This window comes from Colletotrichum truncatum (assembly GCF_014235925.2).
Source record: "Colletotrichum truncatum strain CMES1059 chromosome Unknown Contig_0002, whole genome shotgun sequence".
Taxonomy (NCBI): Eukaryota; Fungi; Ascomycota; class Sordariomycetes; order Glomerellales; family Glomerellaceae; genus Colletotrichum; species Colletotrichum truncatum.
Window position 1 is genome coordinate 4,970,580 of NW_027222399.1, and position 26,002 is coordinate 4,996,581.

Below are 26,002 nucleotides of genomic sequence, written 5' to 3' on the forward strand. Positions count from 1 at the left end.
GTTTTGCCCCTATGTACGAGAACGTCACACATTTTCATTCAAAATTGAGCCACAATTAGGACTCAGCCTTGTACTACAACGGCACTAAAAACATTTGCTTTGTCGCAGTCCCACTAAACCCATTAAGCAATCTGTGCCTGCTACTCGGATTCGGGCCAAGGCTTTCAGTTTCAGCAACCAAACCGATGTGGCACACGTCTGCTACTAGAGTCGGAACGGCAGATGGATAAGACTCCCCAACGTTTGCTTGATTAAGCTTCACCATTTACTATAACGGAAGTGATCGTCGACAACATTAGATAACTTTGGCATTACGTAGCAAACATTTTGTCACGTGAACTTTACGCCGTATATGTTGCTACGTTGAGTTCTTTGATAGGATTTGACGCTTCGAAAAGAGACACTGGCGCAGCATGTTGATTTCTGCAGAGCTTCCATTCTACAAGCGCGTTTATCATTGAACACGCCAATCACGCGGGTGGGGCTTCCTACTTGCGGGAATGTGCCTTGGGGATCTTCAACTGGATAGAGTTGTGATAGACATGCTGATGGTGATCGCTATCAAGCTCTGTCATTGAATTGAAAACTGAATGACACCCTAGAAAAGCTGAACCGTTTTTCTGGCAAGGACGAAAAGACATGCCGACTTTGGTTCAGTTTGGTGCTAAAGTCTATCCTAGAACTGTTAGTGTAAATATCCGAGCAAAATTTCTCATCTCACTTGATTCAACTGCTCTTCAAAATGCGCTTAGGATAAAAAGTTCATCGAAAACTGTACGACTGATGCCAAATTGCCAATGTTTCTATTGTATTGAGCGGGCTATCGTAGCGATCTATTTGCTTGGGCGATTATTAGCACAGATGAATCTTGTTGCCGCCCAGCCTGACATCTCATGCTTTCAATCTCAGCGGTTTTTTTTTTTTTTTTTTCTTGAGTAAGAAAACGAAGAGATGTACTTACAAACCAGATAAAATTTTGCAATTAGGATGAGGGGGAGTATCGGTCTGCTAATCGCCAGTATGGAAATATCAACAGTTGTAATTGGAGAAAATAAGCTGTAGGTTTCACAGGGGGTGAAACGGAATTCCGTTCGTCAAATAACAAATAACAGTAAATTGGTTCTAAATCGATGGTTCATGATAGTTGAAAGTGGTGTTGTTGACTAGAAGGTGGGGATATTCCCCCTTGGCCTGTCACGTGGGTCTGGGAGGCTTGGGCCTCTCAGCCTGGCGGGCGTGTGGCTGGAAGTGCCACACGACTCCGTATTCCAACTATCGCAATACTGGAAACTCTCTTTTTATGGTGTTGAAGCGGTTGGAATACGTTGTCCCTATATAGTTCCGTCTCCTCGTTAATTCGGCCTCCTATCCTTACTTTCTCCCGTAGTTACGGTCTTGTTACCTATCCCTCTATACGTATCGTTATCGTGTTGCTATCAACGAATCTCTCGAGGGCTCGATTTGGTTTGCTCTTCGTGAGGGTATCAGCAGGGTTGTCTTCGCCGTTAATCTAACGAATTTCTTGTAGTTCTCGTCTTTCGTACGATTGTCTTAACGCCATAATATCGATCATGAGTCGCTTTTCTTTGGTAGTGCCCAGCTTCACGAGACACTCGTATAGCGAATAAGAATCGGTATAGACAACTGTCTGAATCGTTGGTAGGTTGAGGTGGTCAGTGATTGTCGCTAGGGTTGTGGCGAGGGCGTAGGCCATATCGACGCCAGCGACCATCCCGTAGATCTCTGACGCTAATACGCTGCGGGTGACTTGTTTACTCTTCGTAGAGCTGTAATGAACAAGGTTACCGTGAATCGTGAATTCTCCGTTGTTACTATCAGAGGAAGTATCGTTAGCTAGGATGATTAGAAACCCTAATTGGGAGGAGAGGTCGTAGTTATTAGCGAACAACCTGTTAACGAAAACGAATAGCTTAGCTATTATAAGGTCGAGTAGGATAAACGTTATTCCTCGGTTAGGCGATTCTATTTGCTATCGAATCCGTTAATTCAATGCTTTTATCGCTTCTGGCGAGGGGTCTTAGTATTAGGCAGTAGTAGATAAATCGAAACAGGCCTCGGGTTAGCAAATTGACGCGATGTATGCCTTTCTAGCGTATTGTTCGATATATTGCTGTTTTAGGTTAGGTTTAGTAGTCTTAATATATCGTAACTTCTTAGCTTGTCCCTTTTGCTTTAAATTGATCGAATTGTCGGTTAATAGCGCGATTATCCCTCCGTTGAATTAGAGGGGTTTGTTAATTGTAAGGATATTCTTCGCTTTTGCTATAAAAGCTGCTTTTTCTAACTATTCGTCTTCTAATTATAAGAACGCCTTGTCTAACAAACCGAGGGTATCGTCGGTTTGCATACCGATATAGCTAAAGTATAGATTTTCGGTAGATAAGATTAATAGGCATGGATCGTATAAAGAAGTAACTATCTAGAGATTCTCTCTATAATGCTTATAATACGTTGCCTACTAGTAGGTTCTAGCTTCTATAATTCCGTATAAAGGCTTTACAACCTTTATAATAGTCCCTTTTAGGTATTAGTCTTGAATTTGCTTCGGTAGGTAGGTAAGAATAGTACGATTAAGCCTTGTAGAGGATTAAACGTAGGCTTATATAATATCTTAAAGCTATAATTATTTCCCTTCTAGTAGGAGTAACGGGGTAATTAATAGAATTAGCTGTTAACTTGCCTGCTAAATCGTTAGCAATTAGGTTAATATAGCCTTCTTACTATCGTTAGCATAACCTTGTATTATAAGTCTCGATTTCTCGTAGGGTTCGGTTATTTTACCTTTGACTTTGTTAACGATACGAGATCGGAAGATTCATACGTTCTAGTACCTTTTCTTATTAAACTAGGTAAATTTAAATACTCCTCTAGCGATAAGGCTGTTAATCTCTTGTTTAGTTAACTATTCGAACGGTTTGCTTAGTATAGTAATAACACCTTCTTATCGTAGTTTGATTGCTAATTCTTCGTCTACTTACTCCTTAATCGATAGGAATATTTATTAATAATCCGGGTTATTGTTAAATTCCTTTGTAAAGTAGGCGATTAGTAGTAGTCTCTTCCGGGGTCTGCCCGGGCGTCTTCTCGGTAGCTCCGGTGCCTCTTGCGGTTCGTCTGGTTTACTGCCTCCGCCGGCGACGATAATTTCGTCGCGTACTACTTCCTACTACGGTATCTTAGCTTTAGGTTCTTCTTCTTCTAGCGCGGCGATGGAATTAGGTAGTTGATCGGGATCTTTATAATATAGTTTGATTATAGTAGACCGGAAGGTCTTCAGACTACGTAGCGTATCGATAGTATAGGTTTCGCTATTTATAGCTACTAAAGTAAATAGTCCGGTCTAGCCCTTCTTTTCGCGCTATACTTATACTTACGACCGTAGTAGTAAATTAATAATTAGCTTTATATCAAGGCTATTATAGGTAGCGATAGCTTCTACTACCTATCGCCTTGCGTAAAGTTTATATACTTCGCTTATTGCCTTCTTAATCGCTTTCGCCTGCCTTATGACTTCGGGAGATAGTAGCAAATCGTTAATAATTCGTAGGTACGAGCCGAATACTAAGAGTATTAGCATTATTCCGTTCAAGCTAGTAGTATCGTTAACTACTTTAACTACTATTTAAAGTACTAATTCTAGCATAATTGTTAAGTCTTCTGCTTTAATAATTTCGTATCCCTTCCTTAGAGGTATATAGTATCGTTTAACTTTCCTAATACTATTATAGGCTTCTATAGGAATTTCCTTGATTTTAATTACTATTCCTCTCGCCGCGTTTTAGAATTCTGTTAAGCAGAAGTTTGTTCTAGCGTCGGTAACTAGCTAGTCTAGGGGTCCCTGATATATATCTATCTAGCAGAGGCGTAAGGCTTCCTAAGTAGCTTTCGTAGAAATATCCTTAAGGAACCGGGTAGCGTTAAACGCTATAGTAGTATCGACGATATAAAAGACTAGTCTATTACCCTTAAGGTATATTACGTCGGCGATAACCTCGTAGTTAAATTCGTAATCGTCTCGTAACGTGAATTTAAACCGTGATAGCGCTAGTGCGTGTATTTAGTATCGATAGTAGACTTTCGATAGTTACTTAATTACTGTAATTTCAACTAGGTAGCCGGCCTTCTAGAGCACCTTATATAATCGTTGAATAGATAGGTGTCCGAAGCGACGGTGAACCCGTCGTAATTTAGCGTTTATAAGGTAGTTCTAGGCGAGTAGTTTCTCCTTATTAAGTAATAACTATAGGTAGCTTTATTTGTAAATAATAGGTACGACCTTATTTCCTTAGATAAGGGTATTCGTAACGTTATTAAAGTAGACCTTTAATCGGTCTATATCTCCTAGGCATATAAGGAAAGGAGTATTAGTCTTAATAACGTAAAATTTAACGCTTCTAAACAGCGTTAGTACTTTAGTAGTCCCTATAGACTTTAGTAGTATCCTATCGCCGAATTTTACTATAACGCTGCTAGCCGCCTTAGTATTTAACGTAATTCCTTTGTAAATTTGTTATAAGGCTACGAATTATAGGTAGCTAGCGGTTAAGAATCCTGCTACGCCCGAGTCGGGTATAATCCCTTAGAAGTTCTAGGCAGAGTAGCGTCCCTCGAGTATGAATTGCGAAGGTAGCTTTTTCGGTTCTAGTTGGTTGCGGAAGAAGTCTTTTTTCGTAATAGCATAGCGGGTTGACTAGTCTGCTAGGATCGTAGCGATCCTGTTGCTGTTAATTGCTGTTATAGTGAAATAGGCGGTGACTTGGAATTGACTATCGCTGCCGGTCTCTTCCTCTTTATTACTTTTACTAGTTTGTTTGGTTACGTAGTAGTATTGCTAAGGGTCTTCGGCGGTAGGTTATAGGTCTAACCTGTCGAAACCCTTGTATTAGACGAGAAATTAGCTATATACTAGAAGTAACGTATCCTAGGCATATTAGGTAGTTTTAAACTTCTCGTACGCTTTTCGTCTCTCTTCTATAGTATGTTTAGTTAACCAGCAGTTAGGTTTTCCATATACGTAGCACTTCTTAGGCGTTAGCAGTAATAGGGGTCTGTCACGGCTTCTTCCTCGTAATAATCGACTTCGTAATAAACGACTATATCGTAAATAACGCCTTCGACCGTTAAAAGTTCTATCGGTCTAGTACTGCTTTAGTAGGTTGGCTACTGTATTGAATTGTTATTAGTTAAGACGGGTAGCTGTCTCGATCAACGAGATTAATTGGCTGCGAAGTCCCTCGTACGTCTCAGCCGGTACAAATAACGCTATTGCATACTCTAGAATATCTCTACAAGCGTGTAGAAGTTAGGTATAGAGGGATCGGTCGTTATGATCCTATTATAGCAAACCGGGCTGAATCTTGCTTAATTTGTTACATAGTATGTTAAAACACTCCGATTTAGTCTTTCCAAGGTTATCGCGAATGATTTAGGGAAGAGTAGTTATATTCTACTACGTAACGTACGCTTGTTGCCTTTCCCTAGTCTCGAAGTGTGATTTTAATTAGTTGATTATTGTCTCGAAGTTAGGCTGTAGGTTGATTACTTTAATCGAGGCGTAGAAGTAGGTTTTAGCTATTCCTTTCAGTATTAGGGGAAGTGCCTTGTTGTATTGGGAGGTGTGAATTCCTAGCATTCTATAGTGATCTACGAATACTGGCATCTTCTTTTCGAGTATATCGTATATATCGCCGCTATATTTCATATCGTCGGGGTATAGTTTCGCGAATTCTATTAATTACTTTCCGATACGGTCTGTTGACTTGTATGGTTAGAAGTCTGTTAACAGAGAGACCGTGGGATATAGCGGTCGGTACGGTAGTTGCCACTATTATTATTCTTATAGAGGAGGTGGCTATAGGGTTAGTTCGACTCTTTCTCCTATGCTGTTAGCTACTATTACCGGTCTCGTGATCTCTTCGTAGAATTCGGGGTCTTTTATCAGAGCCTTCAGGTTGCGATATCTCTTAACGCCTTGTTCGAGTTCTTAAGGTGACCAGTAGTAGAATTCTTCCTTTTTAAAGGCTAATGCCACGTTTTTCGAGATTTTCTTACTATCTATTTCGACGTAGACGCCGTTACCGATTAAATAGTCTCTAAAGAATCGTAGGATTAGGGGAGGTACGTTCTAGAAGTCTTCTTCTAACTAGTCGGCGAAATCGGGAGAAACTTCGTTCTATAGCTCGAGGCCTGTAAGATTCCTCTTCTCATAGGTCTCAAGTAGGAAACCCATATAGGAACCTAGTTGCTATAGGCTAGCGTTTGTAAGGTCGATTGCCCAGTTGCCCTATACTGCTGGATCGATTATACTTTCGATTCTCTATAGGATAGGGACTGTTGATTAGCTTTTGGTAGTAACGCCGCTCGCGGGCGATCCTTCTCGTAAATTTCGCTCTATTCTAACAGTATAAAAGGACGTAGATTCTCTCGTGAATCTCTCTTTCCCGCTTCAGGCTTCGCTCCTTACTATTAGGAAGTTTAGAATCTAGCAGACAGTTGGCCTTATGACGCCTACAACCACGTGCGTTTCTCCTAAGCCGCAGCCTCGGAGGCGTATACGTATAGCTATATAAGCGGATTACCGCCGGTAGTCTCCGCTTGCCTTTCGGCGTATTCTTCTTCTAGTAGGGAGGTCTCTTATAGCAGGCGCCTCGCGGTTGGCACCTCGTCTGGGGATTTATTAAGAAACTAGCGGGCGCCTCGTGATTAGCACCGCGCGTGGGGGATAGTTATAGTTAGGGAAGTTGTTGTCCCTTGTGGGATTCGTGAATCTTCGCCCTTATAGCGTGAAGAGGTTGGAAGACCGTCGATTCGGTAGGTCTCTTCTTCTAGTGATTGAAAACGCGTGATGGAACGCTCTTGCTAGCGATAATTGGCTACGATTAACCTTATCCCGCCTAGGGTAAGCGTAGCAGTCCCTAGGTTACTCGAATAATCGGATTGCTAGTAGATTCGAGGAAAAGAAGCTTTCTTCTGCTAGTTTCCGTAGATCCTAGTTACTCTCGCTTCTTCTCTCGTTAGCACGAAATCCCTACTTTTACCTGGGCTTAGGTATCCAGTTCAAGAAGTCGTCTCTTCTGGTGTTGACCTTGCTGATCTGCGGTTTGTCCGTAGCAGAGTGGTAATTGTGAAGTTAACCAAATTAATGGCAACTGTAAGGTTTACCACTGATCAGTGTAGGTTTCACAGGGGGTGAAACGGAATTCCGTTCGTCAAATAACAAATAATAGTAAATTGGTTCTAAATCGATGGTTCATGATAGTTGAAAGTGGTGTTGTTGACTAGAAGGTGGGGATATTCCCCCTTGGCCTGTCACGTGGGTCTGGGAGGCTTGGGCCTCTCAGCCTGGCGGGCGTGTGGCTGGAAGTGCCACACGACTCCGTATTCCAACTATCGCAACATAAGCCATATTTCTAAGATTATGCTATATGGATTGAAGATAGGTCTACAGCCAGGTAGGACAGGCTGGAATGACGGGCAATAGGTACTGTTCAGATTATGTCACTTAGATGAGAAGCTATCGCTAATAACGCCAAATCTGACCAGACTACGCGTTCTACCAGTTTGAGCCCCGAAAGGTCAAAACATTGTATTTGGCGACACAGTTAATTAGGCTGAAATTCATGTGTTATAATCTGAGAAAGCACTACCTCTTGAGACATCGAAAGCAAGGTCTTTACTTTTTCAAATTGGGAAAGTGGCAAGCTCACTGCTGGCGGTTGTAGTTAACTGTTCCGCAACCTTTATGAAGCTTTTGATACTGATAGCTACGTATTGGGGATTATAATGATGGCTCGCGGATCTTCGAAGGTTGTAGTTTTGCATTAAAGGAGCTTGATCTGCGCCTGAGGGCCCATCTCATCTCATACACCATGGTGACAAAAATTAGGACTGACAAAAAGCGAATTGTGCACGCAAGTCGAACCAAGATTACCTAGCACACTTTTAGTATTGATGTAGGTGGCCTGGTCGAGATAAGAGCCACATAAAGAAATCAGTTGAGTTGAACATACAGCCTGGTCTCGTGTGCAACAGGTTTCATTTCAGGAACTCGTGCTGGGATTTAAATGATGGAACGACTGACTGAGGCTCTAAGGTTGTATAAAGTGGCGTTCTTCAATAATCGTGACTTTTGGGATACATGAACAGATTTGTGCAAGTCAAAACAAGTTACTGAAACTCTGATAGGAGTAATGTGACGTCGGCAGAATCAATGTTCATTTGCAGAAGAACCTCCCATTGTTTACCTGAGATTGTGAACTTTCGGTTTGACACTTGAACCTAAGTTTTATAAGAATACAAGCTATGTGTCTCCGTGTTCAAAAAACGTACTGAGATCAATCTGGCATAAAGAAATATCAGACGTTGAGATGCCAACAATCAAAATGATAACCAAATGCTTTTCTCATCAACTCAGGCTTTGGTCTCCCTGGCCTTGTCCTCCACGACAATAGTGCCGGTTGGGCAGGGTTTCGCTGTCAACCAGGCCAGGGGTGTTCCATAGTACTGGATCAAGCCTACGTCATGGCATGCAGCAACGAATCTTCAGCGGACATAGCCACTAGCCCATAGTGGCGAGGATGATACATATCGCTTGTAGAGTTAGCACTGAGTTTATGTGTTCTACTATGGGTGCATGATGCCTCTCTATTCTTAGAGAACACGAAGGATGCTATGTGACGTTTCAGAGATTACAGCACTGCTCCGCCACTCTCTAACTGAAGTTTTGCACGTGACGAGAACCACTCGAACTTGCTGTTTTCTTGTCGTTATCATTCGAAGTGGACTTTTAAATCTGTGAAACCAATAACCTGAAGGGCAAACAGCTTTGATGGCCTCTTAATGGCCGGTGACAGCTCAGATACTGAACTTATTGCAAGGCAGTTCAAGTATTGGGTTGAAAGCACCTTTTAACCTTGCGGAAAAGCTTTCGGCGAGGCGATACGAAAGGAGAAAGGAAAAGCTCAGCCCTCAATTTATTCTTCATCGTGCAAAACAAAAAACGACATCGAACACTTCCCTTACCTGTTGTTATTGCGATGTTTTCAATAGCTAGTGTCTGAAATTCATTGAAGGCACCTCAGCTTTTTAGTTCCGACTTCTCCGAGGAGGTTTTATGGAAAGATTATAACTGAGTGAATTCCTTGTAGAGCCGTCTACTCAGGTGTTGGTAGACCTGAGTTTGTAGATGCCCCCACATCATGTTACAACTCATCGTTAGCGTTTAAATTAGACGGGCACTTAGTTCCTATCTTGCAGCCTTCCGTTTAGCGATTTCACGTTGCAACCAGTTGAAATCTCATTGATCGGTCACTAGACTGCCTTATTCGAAGGTATACTAACTAACCTATGAGGCAACTATTCATATACAATCATAGTAGATCACTCAGCAAAGATGGTGTTTCTCAGGAGTTAAAGTTTGAAAAATTCTAAAATTAGACTAATAATTCGTGACTCATGTACAGACTGTAAAGCGTAGATCTCTACTATAAGCCATGAATTAAATTGCGATCAGCAACACAGAGCTGCCTTAAAGGGTCTCATTAGGTCGTTCAGAGACAGCGGACGGAAAAAAGGAGGCCTCTTTGGGCTTCGAATCCCTGCGGCAGTCTGCGCATAATAGGATATTAACGACCCTAGGCCAGACAGATACCTATTTAAGTCAAGTTTCCTGAGACTCACCAACCTCTGAGAGGGGCTTCTTCTTCATCAAGCCACTTATTGACCGCAGAAACAATAATGCAGATTCAAATCATCGCTCTTTTCGTTTTCTTCGCCGCTGGCTTTCATGCAGTAGAAGCTCAGAGAAAATGCCTTTATAACAAACCCCGCAAATGCTCCGAGTGTTGCCCTAAAGGAGGCTGTGTTGTTCCAGGCAATGCCGACAGTGTATGCTGGTACAGCTGTTAACCACGACCTTGAACACGTGAGACCGGAAACACCTAAACATCGACAACTGTCTATATTTGAAAGTCGCAAAGTCCAAAGACTTGCGGACATTTTGATCTTCACCGCTTTTCGCCGGTCAATTTTGCGACCATTGAAGCAGTCACACAGCCAGCAAACTCAAGACTTATGTTCTCTATCTTGTGGTTGTCACTATATTTCTTCATCATAACCTGGTCAACTTTGGCAAGAGATACAGGGCATATCTATACTCATTGCGAATCGAGATACCCACACAAATTTTATTGCCCTTCAACTACGTTGGGTCACATACTTCGCATTTGCTTGGGCGGGTCTCACAAGTTGACAAAGGCATGGGCATGGATTTTATGCAACCCATGAAGGCGCCGGCCTTCTCAGGTGATGGGCATGAGGTTGGGGGCCAACGACTAGAAAGAATTCTATGGAAGCAAACCATAATTTTTGTTTCAATTTAGACTTATTACTACTACTTTTCTTGAATATCTCTCGCAAGTCCTGCTTTTGTGCTGATGACATTCCAATCTCTTCCCTGTACGGACAGGTAGCTACTGGATACTTTAGTAGTAAGCGCAGTGCTGCCCCTCTGCTTAGTGTGTAGGTGTAGGGTAGGTGTAGGTACCCCCAGGTCACGAATCAGATGGCGTTACTATTAAGCCAGGCTCCACACCCACCAGCAGAAACCCCCAGATTCATGTCAGTTGCCCGTAAAGATGCCTGGCCCACCCTACTTACCCTGTGCGTCCAGGCTTGTCGCACAACCTTAGGGCGGCGCCGGGTGACATTTGAAAAGCGCCGTTATGGTGGGCTCCAACTCCCGCCACTTTAGGAGTTTAACCTGGCCAAAAACATCACCAGCTTACTTTCGACGCGTTCGCGATCTCCACGAATCTCACGAACGATGATCGCGTCCGCATGTCTCTCCACGCGCCCGACACTTCGACGGCCCAGGCTGAGGTAGTCTTCGCCGATGATGCCGACCCTTTCACCCCGAAACCCTTAATTAGCGACCTCTTACGAACGCGCTACTGCATCCCCGACTCGGTATTCCTCGTCGAGAGTATTGAAACGCTTCCCGTGGCCCAATCGAAACGATGGAAGGCAGTGAGACTGTTACTGGGTGACGGACAGCTTTGCATACAGGCGCTGTTGCGTAGGGAAATGCATCGCTTTCTCGATATTGGGGCTGTGAGAGTCGGATGCTACGTCCGCTTGGGGGAGTGTTCTGTTCACTTCCAGAATGTTGTCGCCGAGGACAACGGAGTTGCGCGAACGCGGCAGATGATTTATCTTATCGTTGGTGATATGGTCACCGTTGGGTGGCATCGCGCACTCACAGAGCCCGACTCAATTCCACAACGGCGTCAGGCACATGTGCAAGAGGATGAATTCATCTCCGACAGCGATTTAGACATTGACGACCTGAAACGATTGGAGCTCCCTACCAAGACGCCAGAGCCCGTCAAGCATCTGGATTTGAAGCCACCATCAACACCCGGGCTGAGAACAGCTCGAGGGGCTGGTCTTGAAGAGACCAATCATTTGGACAAACAGGAACAGGAGCGCGACTACGAGGACGACGAGGATGCCGAGGAGGAGTTTGAAGTTATGCAGGTGTCAGAAACAAAAGCTACACAGCTAAGAGCCCAGGCGAATGACCTCGGCCCACCCGTTGCCCTTCCACGCGACTGGACAGACCCTACCATCCCGCTCAAGTTAACAGCCTTGAAGTCCATACCGAACTTACCCTATAAGCAGAACTGGTCTGTCAACGTCCTTGCCGTCGTCATCTCGCTATCGGACGTCGAGCCTTCCCACATGCCTCCACATACACAGAGAACCGCTCGGCTCGTCGACCCAAGTACCAGCAAGCAAGTTATCTTGACAGTCTTCCTCGACGCAGAAGAGTTCTGCCCCAAGATTGGCAGCGTAGTTTTGCTCGTGGGTGTAAAGAACCACCGCTTCGATGGTGGTTGTCTCAAGAAATATGTTAGCGACCGCCCTAAGTCCGGCAACAGGTGGTGGTTCGAAGAGCCTCGGCAGTTTGAGTGGTGCGACGTGGACGGCTTAAAGGCCTGGTGGGAACAGAAGCAAATGCAGGGTCTAGGCCTCGAAAACACATGACTCGAGATGGGATCAGATTTCTTGCAAAGATGTGACCGAATGGCAGATGACAACAGCGCCAAGGATGTCAAAAGCCTAGCCATCGGTTTCAGACAGTACCACTGAGACTATACTACTTCGATCGGACTTGCGAGTCCGATGCAGGCCCTGACAGCTGAGGCTATGCTATCGTGATGCAAGCAAGCATGATCACACTTGGCTTAAGAGTCATTCGCATCAGCGAAACATCTTCATCTAGCTGACTCCCCAACTGCCGAGAACATTCCGTCTGCCTTCGGCCGTACCTTTCCCGCCATGCAACTCCAGCCTTTTGACACGATTTACCAAGAGGCCCACGGAAATCGGCCCAACGATGGTGCAGAGGGAAATGGCCCATGTGACAATAAGAAACAGCTCTGAAGGCTCCGCGGGGCTCCCCGAACCCCCACTAAAGATGCCAGTGCTTTCGGCGACGGCAGAGATGAGGAAGCCGATCTCGCCGCGGGCGACCATGGCGAAACCGAGAATACAGGCCGGGTACACAGAAACCGGCATCTCCGGCTGGGGAGAGGCATTTTTCGGCATTGCTTCGGGTCGACGGGTCCCTACAGGCTGCAGAGGGATATCTTCAGTCTGATTTCCCTGCCCAGTTTGCTGCTGCTGCTGCTGCTGCTGTTGCTGGCCCTTGTTGTTATCTGCATGGGATTCGGATGTGCTGCTGTTACACTGCGCTCCGGGGCTAAGCTTTTTGGGCTGTTTCTTTCCCGTTCCAGAGATCCTCTTTGTGATACGTTGTATGGTAAGCAGTGGGCTAGCGTATGACAGAAGCCAAAAGCCGCATAGAATTTTACCAATCATCATTAGTATGGTATAAACGACACCACGCCAGACGATGGGACCAGAGAACAATCTCGTAATGGGGACCGAGAAGCCGATAGAAGCCTAGACTGATTAGCTACCCGCAAATTATCAGCATAAGTTGTTCACTTACGAAAAAGAACGGTTTCAGGACACGCTCCACGGCTTGTTGGTAGTAGTTCTCGTATATTTCCACGCCAGAGTTGCCGATTACTGGTTCAGCTTCTGCCACTGTGGCTGTAGAATCCTCAACTTCCGCGCTGCTGTCGTTGCTTCGCGTCGCAACATGCGGTACTTCCGAATCCCACCAACTTACTGTAGCCCCGGCAACATACGCGGCCAGCAGACTTGATGTGCCGGCAAACGTTCCGCCAACAACAAGACCAAATAGCCAGCTAGTATGAATGACAAATGCAGTCTGCCGTAGCTGTAACAGGCGATTGATCTTAGAGCCGGGGTTGTTCTCTCTGACTGCATTTAGACGGAGTGTGACTGGCTGAATGATGAGTTTACACACCGCTGGGACCACGATTGAGAATCCCAGTGACACGAAGACAGGGCGGATGACGGTTACGGCATTGAAACCACCACCGCCGCCCCCGCCGAGGTTTGATACGACCTGCACCATTATGAGGCCTACTACATCGTCCATCATGGCGGCACTAGTCAACACGACGCCCAGACGTGTCGTGGAGAGCCCACTGGTCCCGAGAACCGTGAAAGTAGTGCCTAGGCTGGTAGAGCAGAGCGCGGCGCCGGCAGCAAAGGCCTGCAAGGGCGAGGCACCGACGAGAGATTGGAGGGTGAAAGAAAGACCGATAGGTACGGCGATGCCGGTGATTGCGACTCCGATCGAGAGGAGCAGGTTTGCCTTGAGAGATTTGAAAGATGTGGAAAGACCACCTTCATACACGATCAGGATCAACCCAAGGTATCCTAATTGCATTATCGAGTTCTCCATCTCTTCCGACAGCCATTTCGCGCCGGGCGTACCCCATGCGATGCCTAGGAAGACCTGGCCAATGAGACCGCAGTATACGAGCTTATCAAGGCCATAGTTGACGGTGTTCAGCAGCAGAAGAAAGCCGGAGAGTATGATGATTGTGGTGATTGATGGCTCATGGTAGGCCAGCGAGAATTCATTGGCTGCCATTGGAGGCCATAGAGACTGAGTGTACTGGACGTACACTCACAAAAAAGTTTTGAAATAAGTCCCCCCCTGTCGAGGAATAGAATGAAAAAGGGAAAGCCCCAAATACTTGATCTTTATCTTCAAATACTTGTGTTTATGATGGAGGCTCTAGGTGTTTGCTTTCCCCTTTGAAATGGGACCAAGCGGGCTTCGCAAAATTAACGCGTCTGCTCGGCGGAACTTCGCTATCAACAGGCTTGGCACGATCGCGGGCGGCGTACGTAAGCCGCAGTAGTCGCTATGACGTCATATACAACGGACCTAGTGAATGAAACTTTACGGGTAGTAGGTGATGCTATCTAACAGGATAGAGAGCAAAATAATGGTGCCATCGTGTTAAATAAGAAACCAAGTCTACTTCGCCTACTAACAATAGTTCATAAGAGAAATTTCAACGCATTGCACTTACGTGACATGCAGTTGCAGTCTTAATTCATCCTCTATCCATTAACCGTACGTACAGATTGAAAAGATTCCTTTGGTGCTGATCAAGTTTCGCATTTGGCTCATCAAACCCTCATGTGAACTGAATTGGCAGCTCACAAACTTGAACGTAAAGACTATAATTGTCACCGAGTCTTTTAAATTTGCGCCTTTTTCTTTTGTTTTGGCCGCACTCGAAGGACGTGGGCCTTTTACGGGGACTGGTTTCGCTGGGAGAGGCATCCCCAGGAAGTATTATCAAGTCATGAAAACACAAGCGAACGAGGGACGCATGTTTACGAGATAAATTTTGTAATTCAAGACTGTTCCAGCCAGGTATATGTGTAGCAAAACGCAGCGCCAATCCATAACAAAACAAATCAATATGCCAATGCGAAGCCGAACGGCCAGGTCCGCTGCTTAGTCTCGTGTCATCCACCACAGCCATATTGCTAGATCACCTCTGCACGCAAGCTACCCAAACGTAATCATCAAGTATTGAACTTCCAAGTCCCAAGCCGAGAAATTTTATTCAATGATAATAACTTTGCCTCAAACTGCGTGAGCGCGGTGGACATGCGGCGATGAAAAGTTGATGCTCCTCTTCCTCTTCTTGTTCTTTTTTCCACCCGGCGGGGCAGCGCCAGGAGCAGGAGGAGCAGGAGGAGTCCCGTTCGCCGGGGGGATACCACCACCACGGTTGAGGCACGAGTCGTTGTCCGGGTTCGCAACGTTGATGGGAACCTGCAGGACCTGGCCGACCTCAATGAAGTCAGGGTTGGCGATGTTGTTGAGCTTAGCGATGTTGCAAATGCCTGAGTTCAGAAGCCGGGCAATTTGGCCAAGCGTGTCGCCTTGAATTACCGTCAAAGTGACTGTTCGGTTGGCGTTGTTCACAGGGCCGCCGCCGCCGCCGGGAGCGCTTGAGAGAGGGGGAGGAGGAGTTGTTGCTTGCCTCCTAGTTGGAGGAGGCTCGGAGGCCGTGGGAACCTGGCGGGGGAAGAACATATGGGTGAGACCGCGTGTGATTAAACCCCTGGTCTCTGCACGAACTTCATTCTGAGTATCGTGGTTGATAACGGGTGTGGCCTGCGCGATGGTGCTAAGGCCAGCCAAGGCCAAACAGAGGATTGAGGATCGCATGTTTGTTGCAAATCGCTGCAAAAGGCAAGATGAGATTTGTCCGTGTAATGAACGAGTAACAGAACAAGAACTCAGAGGGCAGTCTTAAACCACGAGGAGTGAGATGCCGGGGAGTTGTGTAACTTAAAAGAGTGTCCAATACTAGGGAGGCTGTGGTCTGAATGAAAGGCGTGGTCCTGGGAAAGCTGAGACGCTCTCCTTGTCTATCAAGACAATCTTATATCATTTATATCACTCTCTTCCTCACTTAGAAAGTATCCGGCCTCTGCCCAGGGCAGTCCCCTCCAATTGCTGACGTGGATGCGATTGGATGGTTCCCATGGTTCGAGGTTGACGTGCCCACCTTGGGCCGGTAACGCCTAGCAAGATCCACCTCAGTGTAACCTGCTTAACGGACACTAAGCCTTGTATGAACCTCCGCGGTGGTAAAAACGTGGACAACGAGATAGTGTGCGGCACAGGCAAGAGTAAATTGGTATGCCGCCAGGCCACACGCGAACGCCGGAAATCCGCACAAAAGGTAAAATTATGGGTCGACATGTCCTGAAACGGAGTTGAGCGCGGGGTTGGTTGGTTGGTTGCCTGTTGAGTCAGGTATGTTCTTGGTTTCTGCTTCAGAGTTGACAGGGAAAAGGTGCTGAAGATGGGACAAAGGGCCCAGCAACTTGAGACGGCGTCCACCTGTTCCCAGACATTTGCTCGCCTGCTTTTGGAAGCCTATTTTCGAAGATCACCACAGAAAAGAACATTCTGTCCTCCATCACGAGTCATTCTGTCCCAAAATCTCTACCAGCAGTTCAACGTTTAGCCCAATCCGGCGCGAGCAGCGGCTTCTCCGCCAACTCACAGACTTTTTTGCTATTCTGGAGTCAGGAAACAGTTTGCGGATCCTCCTGTCTGTCAAGGCTTTCTCATGATGAAGCTAGTTTTCATTCGCTGTGCGATTCCATTCGACGCAAAGCACTGCCACCCAATGTTCCGGAATGATTTGCAAATGAACGGACGAACCTCAGTGTTTTGGTGGTCACACCAGAACCGAGTTTGATCTGCCCATGGAAGGCTTCTAACAAACCTAAAGCACGAAGCCACACTGCCATGGAGCTGAGATTCTTATCAGCAGTTGGGTCTCGGGAATCAGGCTAAGATTTTTATCTCTTAAGTATCCATTTTAACGAAACTGCGAGCAGATAGCATGTTGTCTCAAACTCTCAGCTCGATACGGCATTTGCGTCTGCCGGCAGCTCGACTGCAGGTTTCTTTGCCCCCATTGTGAAGAGATGATACGGAATCATAATTGAAGCCGAAAGAACGTACTCCATTAGTTACTTGGCGTTAGTGATTACAATCAAGGTCTGGATAAATTCAACCACTGACTGTCTAGAACGAATATTACGCCATTAGAACTACAAATCATGTATTCCTTGGCACACAGAAAGCGTGGAGTTGCAAAATGCATTTAAAGACTTGCGCGTGTTGTAGAGAATGCTAAGCTGTTGTTTCGGAACTCACGTTGGCCCCATGCCCGATGACATGGGTGAAAGAGCATCATCCCATGGAATTCCCCCGGGCTACAGGTACATTTCGAGCCACAAATCGGCCTTGATTTCTTCGAAATCCGTGAAAAATAAGTAGAGAAATGGAACGAAGCTCCCCATGCTCTTGATTGGTCATACCCCAGATGTCATGTACCTGTGGCCCAATGGCATTCAAGAGTACAGCGAGGCAGAAAGATTTTCAAACTTTCAAACAAAAGAATGGATAGCAGTTCTCCTTACTGCAAACAGGCGCGAGGCAAGCTGAAGACAGTCATGGCCACTAACTACGCATACCGTAGTCGCAGTTCGATACACTACCTAAAACATGAGTCCGCAGTAAGCGGGCAAGGAGGTAGGCAAAAGACTCGATATTGGCATTCAGTGAACATCGAGAATTCTGAATAGCCCCAGTGCTACTTAAAATCTTGTTGCTTTCATAGTTCATAATGAGTACAATTCCAATGCCATTGAAGACTACCAGATGCAAAACGACTTAGTCATGTCAGACTGCCGAACCATTTCGAGCCAGCTCCGTAACCAAAGCGGCTCGGCCCGCGGCCCCACCCATGTGCTCCTGCAATAAAGCCCTGGTCGTGTCTTTACGGACACAACAACTAAAGATCTTTCATGACTACGGCCTGAGCAGTCTGGTATTGTCGTTCTTCATTCATGAAGGTTTCATCTCCAAGCCGTGGCAGCCATCAGTCATTTATCACCCGAACCTTCATCCGAAAGTTAAGCAGTCATTGTTAAGGCAATGGCAACGCACCACATTCTCAGGCTTTCACGTGTCGTATGATGACACTCAGAGGTTGTTGTACCAGACACGATTTCATGAATCTATCTTAGGATGATAACATTTTGTCCTCTGGCTCCTTAGTCCGAATCCTCGCCGAGCTGCTCATCCTCACCACCTGTAGCGCCAGCAAAGGTGGAGACAGCCTTGCTAAAGGCAGCGGCGCGTCTCTTTTCCAGGGCCTCAGCATCCGCCTTGATGCTGGCAGGAGCCTTTGCAACCATGGTATCGGACAGCTCTTTGCTGGCAACCTCCGTCTTCTCGACGTTCTTCTTTACCAATCCACCGACCTTGAGCTTGTCGAATTGGGCCTTGTTCGCAACCATGGAGTTAAGCTGAGTCTCGGTCAAATCGATGACGGTGGTCATTTGGGTCAGGAGCTTCTTAGCCTCATCCTCGGAGGGGTTGAAATTCTTCAACAGTTTGTCAGTTGCTTCTCCTCAACTGGCGAATAAGAACCTAGGCCGAGCGGTACTTACTCCATAATCCTTGATACCCTTCCTGATCGTGCTGCAGATGGACTGGGACTTTGTACCCAGCTTGATGGCGTCCTTGTAGTTAATGTCATTGCCCTTAGCAATGATCTTGTTGGACTTTGTGACCTTGCGCTCGATGTCGCTCAAGCTCTTGGAAATATCGGAGAAAGACATGGTGAGTGATGATGATGTAAGGCTGTTGATGTTGCTGGAAGTTGGTTGATTTGTAGGATTAATGACTAGTCTGTGATTAAAGTGTTCTGTGAGATTTTGATGGTTCGAAAAGACGAATATCTCCTTGGAGTTGAAGCCCTTTTTATGAGCCTCGCGATCGAATCATCATGGTTCACATGCTAGCTGCTGCCTCGGGTCAACTCATTTGTTTGGGTGGCCAAACACGCAGCTGTCCCTTTGAGCATAAACAATCGACGTCTGGGAGAGCCCTGAGCTATGACGTCTTTGTAGAACTGGTTCAGGCAACCACCAAATTGATGAGCTGAGGCCAGGTTCTGGCCTCGAAACATGAAACAATGCGGAGGCCGCCGAGCGATCTTCCACAGCATATCGTCCCTTGGATGCTCGAATGCCCTTGAGAAGAACTCAATGGATCGAACCTCGGCTCAAAAGAAACCTAATGCCAATTTTCAAATACCACTTAAAGATCTATAGCAAGTTCGAGAATAGGAATAACCTTCTTGGACAAGATTATGCACGACAACGGTGATGTGCAGGTTGACAGGGAAGGGCTCGAGCCACAGGGTCCCTATTACTTCAGCCGATGACCACTTTGGATCGAAGCCAAGGTGTACGATCGCATTGATTATCTATTAAGGTAATTCTTGGTTGTCAATACACCAATGATACCGCAGTGATGCTAGAAAAGCTGAGAACAACACCCTGGCTGCATCGTTGGCAATGCTGAGTAAAACGAGTAGTTCCTTGGTTGGGCGGGGCGGGGGTGTTTCTCTCTGTAACCACATTGTCACTGCCTCGGTTTCTCGGTCGAGTTCACGTGGGGGTGCTGAAAAATCCCTACGATTCGCATTCGTACACACACATATCTACAAATGTTGAGTTGCCCATGTGTTTTAAAGATCTCAAATGGAAGATAGTACTGCAGCGCCACAAATGGTTATCATGACATACCACTTGCTAAGCCCCTACCGCAACCCATATGCACCACTCAAGACCCCAGAATATGTCTTCTTATCCAAAACAGGAAGCTCACATTGATGGTTTGAAACTGAAGCTGTGGAGATAGAAACTGCGACAAGTAGTCCAAATATCTAGATGACTGCAATTATCCTGCGATGGGGTTTGATCTTGCCCTTGGGCCACAATGCCACTTCTTTTGCCCATGACCTTATTTTGGTTTAGACACATATCACGCCATAGGAAGTCTGGTCATAGTTGCTTTTCGCAACGCCAGTGCAGGCAGGCTTTGGTTGTTGTGTGGATAGTGCCTTTGAAGTTGCCTATACCTTTCAGAGGCCAGACTCAAAGAAAGTGGATTTTAATACCCCTAAAATAATTGTAAGGCACAATAGTTGTACTGGCACAGCTGTTTCTACCTACAACTAATTCTTGCGAGCCATTATGCACCATGGATTGCCTCCGTTAATCTCCGATGCTTTAGGGAATCTCTGGAGGTAAATATGTCCTATACTGCTTTCATAGTTTGCGATTTGGAGAGCGAATCCATCTTCAACAATGGAAAGTCGTTCAACAGGAGATATGCCATGGTCAAAATAGCCAATCAATCAACTATCTGATTATCTGACGCAGTTCTGGGTAAAACCATGTTTCTTATTCGAGCTACAAAAAGGTAGATGGGAAGGTAGTTTGTTATTATATTTTGACACAGCTAACATGTAGAACTGTGCCGTTTAGCTATTAAGCAGAGGTCAACATATCCTGTATTACAGTTAATCCCACCTCTCTTTCCAAGGTTATACAACTTCTGCCACATGAACATACGAAATACAGGATTAAACCTTCCCATTAAGCCAAGTCTACTAATACCCCTTCTTTTTCTTTGATCAGATATAACCGTAGTTATGTTCGGTTCACTGTGCCAACCATTTGCGACGGTCCCAATTGATGTCTATTGTTCTTATCAACAATTTAAACCAGCGGCCGAGAATTCATATCGCTTGTCTTTTCCTCCGCATTTTCGGGGGTATGTTGGTCATTCCTTGGGCCATTAGTCGTGATTTGGGACATGAAAAGACTGAACGCTCGAGGAAGAGATCTGCCTGTGCGAGGTTGATTTCTATTTTGCTCAGGAGAGGGCTTTCGGCGCCAGAGAGATGGTAATAGTCGGCGGAAAAATGATCTCATCCCTGGTAAACACGCACAGATGACGCTTAGATGAAGTTCCAACAAGGACCATGTCGATAACCCTTGAAGGTCATCTGTAAGACGGGCAACGATTTAGTATTCTATTCCGCTTTCTCGAGGTATCTGAATTTGAGGAGATAACCTACAGGTTGGGTTCCTCGTGTCGCCGAATTCCCTAAGCGTCTCCAGTCGAATGCAGCTAGCAACAGTGACACTAGTACTGTTAATTTTCTGACCTTATTCCTGCTGTCTTATTTGTTTTGATGTTAAAATAGACTTACATTAATCCTGTGAGAAAAATCAAACTTGTGCCAATTTTGGTCCTTAACGTCCAAGACATGTGAATGCTTGGAAAACTTCATGAGCGATTGTCTCATCTTTTGACATACTAGCGGGGAAACTTACAACTGAGTGACCGGAAGAACAAAGAGACATAAATCTAATGTGATGTTGATACCGCTATTAACAAAAGACAACATTTGTACCTTTCCGCGCTATAAGCCAAAGTATTGTTAAAGATCCTATATGTTTAACATTAACTTTATGTTATTGACATGTACTTACCTGTCCTATATGCTCACCGTCCCAGAACGTCCAGCTATAACTAATTGGCGACGAAACAAAGATTATTTGCATAATATGCCAGATACCGAAGCAAGTTGTAGCGGCGAAAAGTATATAACACACTGTTCGGAACCATGGTTCTCGGAAAATACGTAGGTAGAAAAGAATGATTGATATCTTTGTTGTAGATACCATGAAGGCGTATAAAAGTTCTTCCACGAAGAAAATCTTGGCAATGCTTAGCTAAACGATCGACTGTAGTTAAAAAGCTTCGATTTCAAGACCAACTAACCATAAGAATTTTGGTTATGTTCTCTGGAGGCAGCATCCATATGTCTTGGCCGAAGCCTGAGTTATATGCTGGCATCGATTAACTAAAATTTCACAAATTGTACCACTGACAACACTCACATATCTGCGAGAACACATCTACAGCTATTAGAGCCAACTTGAGCACAGGTACATTAGCGACGAATGCCACAAGGTCTCCATCGGTAATGAGTACCAGAGATGCGAAAATACACCAATCATCCCAGGAAATATTGAAAACCGGATTCAAAGCAAACAGCTTTGCTGCGAACCTGGCGACTACAGCCATGAGAGTGGCTGTAAAAAGCGACCAGAGAATGGGGGCCTGGGTATGATTACGTCTCGCTGGTTCACCGCATGTCAGGCTGTGATATTTCCGAGCTTCTGTTTCCGATGATGTCAGTCGGAAAAAGTTGGCCGAGTAGCAGCGACTAACACATACTTAGAGACTCGATCACGGTGCAGTTGCTTGATACACAAAGCTCAATGGCCGCATTGAGCTTCTGGTTCGTGCAGATGCAACTTGGTTCGGCTGGCTGACACGTATAATTCGGCAGCTCGTTCGTGAGACAACGTGTCTGCGCAGCCCAAAAGGCCTGTTAGTAAATTCCAACGCTTTGCGACTAATCTGGCCATACTGCACATCCTGGCAATTCGGCGGTCATCTCCTGGACCATTCCAGTAGGTAAACCATTGTCACCCGATGCTACGGTCGGCGACATTGATATCGAAAACCGACTTGTTGCAACAGAAATGACGCCAGCCAGAAGTAATCACCTGGCAAACCTAGGTTTTCTTGTGTCATTTAAACGAGGTTCGGGAGAGCTTGGGTTTGGGAGGCGTCCCAAACGATGGAAAAATGATCCGGGATATGGAGAATTTATTAACCATAGAGACAGAGTTTCGCTAGCGCATACCAACTGCAGAGGTAAATCCCTCCACGAAACCAAACTCTACTTACTTTTTAGAGTAAGCTTCAATCAGACGAGAATAATTGGGGCACACTGAATAAGAAAGTAAACGCAAAACCGGGATGCCACGTTCTACGACATTATCTACATGGCAAACATGACTCTTGCGACAATACCGACGCCTTAAAGGGCAAATTAACGTTTCTGTACCGGATACGCTCAGTAGTATGATGGACGATCCTACCAACGGGACGATTGCCGTAAACCTTCATCGCCGATCGGACAAATAGCTCTTCAAGGACCACGGCAGCGCCACCTACCAGCCTGAAGGTTCTCCATGGTTTTGCGCACATCCAAAGCATCTGCCATCTCTCTGTAGCCAATAACAGAAGGTGTAAAACACCAAGATTCAAGATGAAAAACTTGAAATCATCCGGAGAATTTTAAAGCCAGAACCCGAACGATAAGAAGGAGAAAATCTTACCAGGCGGAATGGAATGTTCAAGGCGCCTCATCGAGGGGTCTGTCTATGTGGGCAAACGAGCCCTGTCAAAAATATGTCTCACTTTGTTGTTCGCACCCTCAAGAGCAAGACAGTTTTGCCTAGAAATTTTCCAAAATTTAACATGGATCTTCAGTTCCGTTCCCCCCAGAGAACCTTCAACCGAAAAGAGCTTGTCTGGCGCTATCTCCTCGCTTTCCGCGGCCCCGCTGCAGCATGTCACAGCTGCATACGAGCGTTTATATATCCGATGCGGTTCCACTAATGTACGATACGTAGGTAGCGTCGGGTACCCTTCTTCTCCGCGTTCTTGCTCTGACCCTTGGTCGGGCTGCTTTTTGGCTAACTAGTCTTCGACTCGGGTACTAGGGTGGCGGGCAATGATAGAGCTCAGCACATTGTCTTCATCCCATGAATACTAGAGTTAATGCATCACTGTTCATTGAAGGCAGTGATCGAGACTTGGTAGTTGTACGGCCGCGTCTGCTAGGACACAGTGGTCTTGTTTCTTCCTCAGCGCCACAGACAAATCTCTGCGGCCAAAGCACGGCAATAGTTCTGGTAGAGGAGGGGCAAGTTGCGTGAAGTATTCTGATTACGATGAGGTGCCAAAAGTAGATCAAACTGTCTTACAAACAACCCATCGCTAAGCGCTCATTCATAACAGCTGCCTTTGGCCTTTCATCACATCCCATCCCTGTCTCCTCCATTATCCGCGTCCTATTCAGGCTATAGTTACCACCCATAAGACAGCAGAACATGAAACAAACTGGAAATGATGGTTAATAAGTCGTCTCTGACTAGTAAACAGTGCTCATACGTCATATGACGTCTCATATGCACTACGCTCACCACCAACAACCATCTTCAAGTCATGGTATTTTGAGAACATATTAGGCTGGAATCTGTCAACTTTTAGAACTTTTAATGTTACTGAATACTACCTTGTCATATAAGAGAACTAAATGGTGTTAGCTTTTTATATGATATTCTAAGATATACGCTATTCGGACCTTTAGAAATATGTCAATGAGAGTCGCTAAAACGCCGATCCGGGTCGTTATTGTTAGGGTCATAGGGGTACCTGTAAAGTAGAATAATCTCTTAAAGAGAAAACTGATGTCTAATATTGTGTCTGATGTCTAAGAAGAAGTTCCAGCAAAAGTGCTGGAGGGAGTGATCGCGGAACTTGTGCCGCCTGTCGGCCTGCCGGCGACGGAGCCACCTCAACCTGGAGCTCCGGCTATTGCAACAGTTATTGACAGTGTGGCGCAAATGGCTCTACATAAATAGTACAAGCTGAAGAGCAAATATTCAGTTTATGCTTCATTCGCCAATCACTTCCATATTAGAATAGCGGAACTTCAACAATCGTCGTCATAGCTGAAGCCGGCTGGCAATATGACTCAAGGAACCGAAAGCGAGGGTGATTGCAGGTAAGCTGGGACCAACAGCTCCCACATGAATAAATGTGCCGTTACATGATTAACACCATTACTTAGGTCAATTTTGAACGATGAGCAGAGTCTTGGGTGCAAGAAAGGACTTGGAAGAGTTCACATGGCAGGGTACGGTGATTTGGGGCCAGAGGAATGATGGTAGAGCAGCAATGAGAGCCAGTGAATGGTGTGGAAGTGCCTGTAGATTCAATCTGAGTTGACAATTGAGTAGAAAGCGTTATGCAAAGTATATTCTGATGCATTCATCATATAGGTTTAGTCTTCTATTTGTGTTTTTGCTTTCTTTTGGTCCAGGTTTTGGCTGTTCAACAAGATACCTTTGTTTTCAAACCTCGATTGCCCCATTTTTCCGATAAAGTGCCTCATAGAATTATCCACGAGGAAGACTTACATTTTGGTCTTTTGCAATGGATGCTTTAAATGCCTCACGCCATGATCGGTGGCCTATTCCTCATTATTACCAGCTTGAACAGCCTGTAACCCTCGACATGAGAGTTTCTTTCGGTGACCACCCACGGAACGAAGAAAAACCAAGGTTGTACCAACAAGATCTCTGATTAAATATCATGTTGAGTCCTCTTTCAAGAATCGAATAGTGCAAGATGGCTTCGCTGGCAGCAGAAGAGTCACATCACAGATGTCACTAGTTTGCGCAGAATTCCCCACTTCTATCTCAAGTTGGCAATGCAACGCCTACATCTTTTAACATGCCAAAGAGGCTGTATCTGTTCTAGCACTGCCATGCACGGTAATCGTTGAGGCGTTTCCTCAAAGCGGCAGTGGTGCAAAAGTTTTTGATGACTTAGTTTTGAAGCTAGTTAGAATGAACTGCATGTTGGTCTAAATCTCGTAGCGTGTCAACTCTAATCCATCTTACCTTTACCTTTTGCCGGTAGTTGTTCAAATGCTTTCTCGTATGAACGATTTTAACTGGCTAGTTCCTGCGTTATGGCAGGCCTCAAAGCCCCTTCACTTAGGATTATGCTATTGTGTGCTTCGGCTCATATCTAAAATGAGCCTACAACAAAGAATGAGACTAGAAGTCTGGTATTTGTGAGCTGATTTGCGTTATCCTAGCCACCCTAGACCTAATTGTGGTATGGGATTCCAATTCTGGACAGTTCTGTGATCTCCTGAGGTTGATGTACGGATACCTTTGAGGCAAGCAGATAGTGAGTAGGAAAAGGAAGGAAGCCAACTTCTCGGAAGGCATCTAATGAAAACTAAAATGGCATTGATTCATAAGGAGGCTTCCTTCAACGGGGCAATAGATTCATGAATAAAAGCATGTGTATGGCTTAAAGTATACATAACAAATTGCCAGCATGATGTACGAAATATAACAAGAGTTTGACAGCAACTGTGAGGTATCTCGCACTGCCCGTCTTTAAACAAGCGACAACTATCAAAAGTGGTTACACCAGGTAGCTGCAGTCTCGAGTAATTAT

The 26,002-nt window shown here is 45.4% G+C and overlaps 7 protein-coding genes across 7 annotated transcripts; 1 reads left to right on the top strand and 6 right to left on the bottom strand.

The window, feature by feature from the left end:
• Positions 1 to 1,510: 1,510 nt before the first annotated feature.
• CTRU02_204312 (uncharacterized protein) lies at positions 1,511 to 1,732 on the bottom strand (the record flags this gene model as incomplete). Its single annotated transcript, XM_070204358.1, has 1 exon — positions 1,511 to 1,732. One exon carries the CDS (start codon positions 1,730 to 1,732, stop codon positions 1,511 to 1,513), a length of 222 nt encoding a protein of 73 aa, XP_070062121.1.
• Positions 1,733 to 10,857: 9,125 nt separating this feature from the next.
• CTRU02_204313 (cyclin-like F-box) lies at positions 10,858 to 12,066 on the top strand (the record flags this gene model as incomplete). Its single annotated transcript, XM_036731269.1, has 1 exon — positions 10,858 to 12,066. The coding sequence occupies one exon, from the start codon at positions 10,858 to 10,860 to the stop codon at positions 12,064 to 12,066; it is 1,209 nt and encodes a 402-aa protein (XP_036576928.1).
• Positions 12,067 to 12,300: 234 nt separating this feature from the next.
• On the bottom strand, positions 12,301 to 14,056 carry CTRU02_204314 (sodium/hydrogen exchanger family protein; the record flags this gene model as incomplete). Its single annotated transcript, XM_036731268.1, has 2 exons — positions 12,301 to 12,987; positions 13,037 to 14,056. 2 exons carry the CDS (start codon positions 14,054 to 14,056, stop codon positions 12,301 to 12,303), a joined length of 1,707 nt encoding a protein of 568 aa, XP_036576929.1.
• A 1,014-nt stretch (positions 14,057 to 15,070) lies between these two features.
• Positions 15,071 to 15,661, bottom strand: CTRU02_204315 (intracellular hyphae protein 1; the record flags this gene model as incomplete). Its single annotated transcript, XM_036731270.1, has 1 exon — positions 15,071 to 15,661. The coding sequence occupies one exon, from the start codon at positions 15,659 to 15,661 to the stop codon at positions 15,071 to 15,073; it is 591 nt and encodes a 196-aa protein (XP_036576930.1).
• Positions 15,662 to 18,072: 2,411 nt separating this feature from the next.
• Positions 18,073 to 18,642, bottom strand: CTRU02_204316 (uncharacterized protein; the record flags this gene model as incomplete). The annotated part of the gene is made up of 2 exons (XM_036731271.1): positions 18,073 to 18,405; positions 18,472 to 18,642. 2 exons carry the CDS (start codon positions 18,640 to 18,642, stop codon positions 18,073 to 18,075), a joined length of 504 nt encoding a protein of 167 aa, XP_036576931.1.
• Positions 18,643 to 20,592: 1,950 nt separating this feature from the next.
• Positions 20,593 to 21,700, bottom strand: CTRU02_204317 (CFEM domain-containing protein; the record flags this gene model as incomplete). The annotated part of the gene is made up of 6 exons (XM_036731272.2): positions 20,593 to 20,882; positions 20,955 to 21,022; positions 21,090 to 21,155; positions 21,214 to 21,302; positions 21,373 to 21,600; positions 21,665 to 21,700. The coding sequence occupies 6 exons, from the start codon at positions 21,698 to 21,700 to the stop codon at positions 20,593 to 20,595; spliced, it is 777 nt and encodes a 258-aa protein (XP_036576932.2).
• A 464-nt stretch (positions 21,701 to 22,164) lies between these two features.
• Positions 22,165 to 22,326, bottom strand: CTRU02_204318 (uncharacterized protein; the record flags this gene model as incomplete). Its single annotated transcript, XM_070204359.1, has 1 exon — positions 22,165 to 22,326. The coding sequence occupies one exon, from the start codon at positions 22,324 to 22,326 to the stop codon at positions 22,165 to 22,167; it is 162 nt and encodes a 53-aa protein (XP_070062122.1).
• Between the last annotated feature and the right edge of the window lie 3,676 nt (positions 22,327 to 26,002).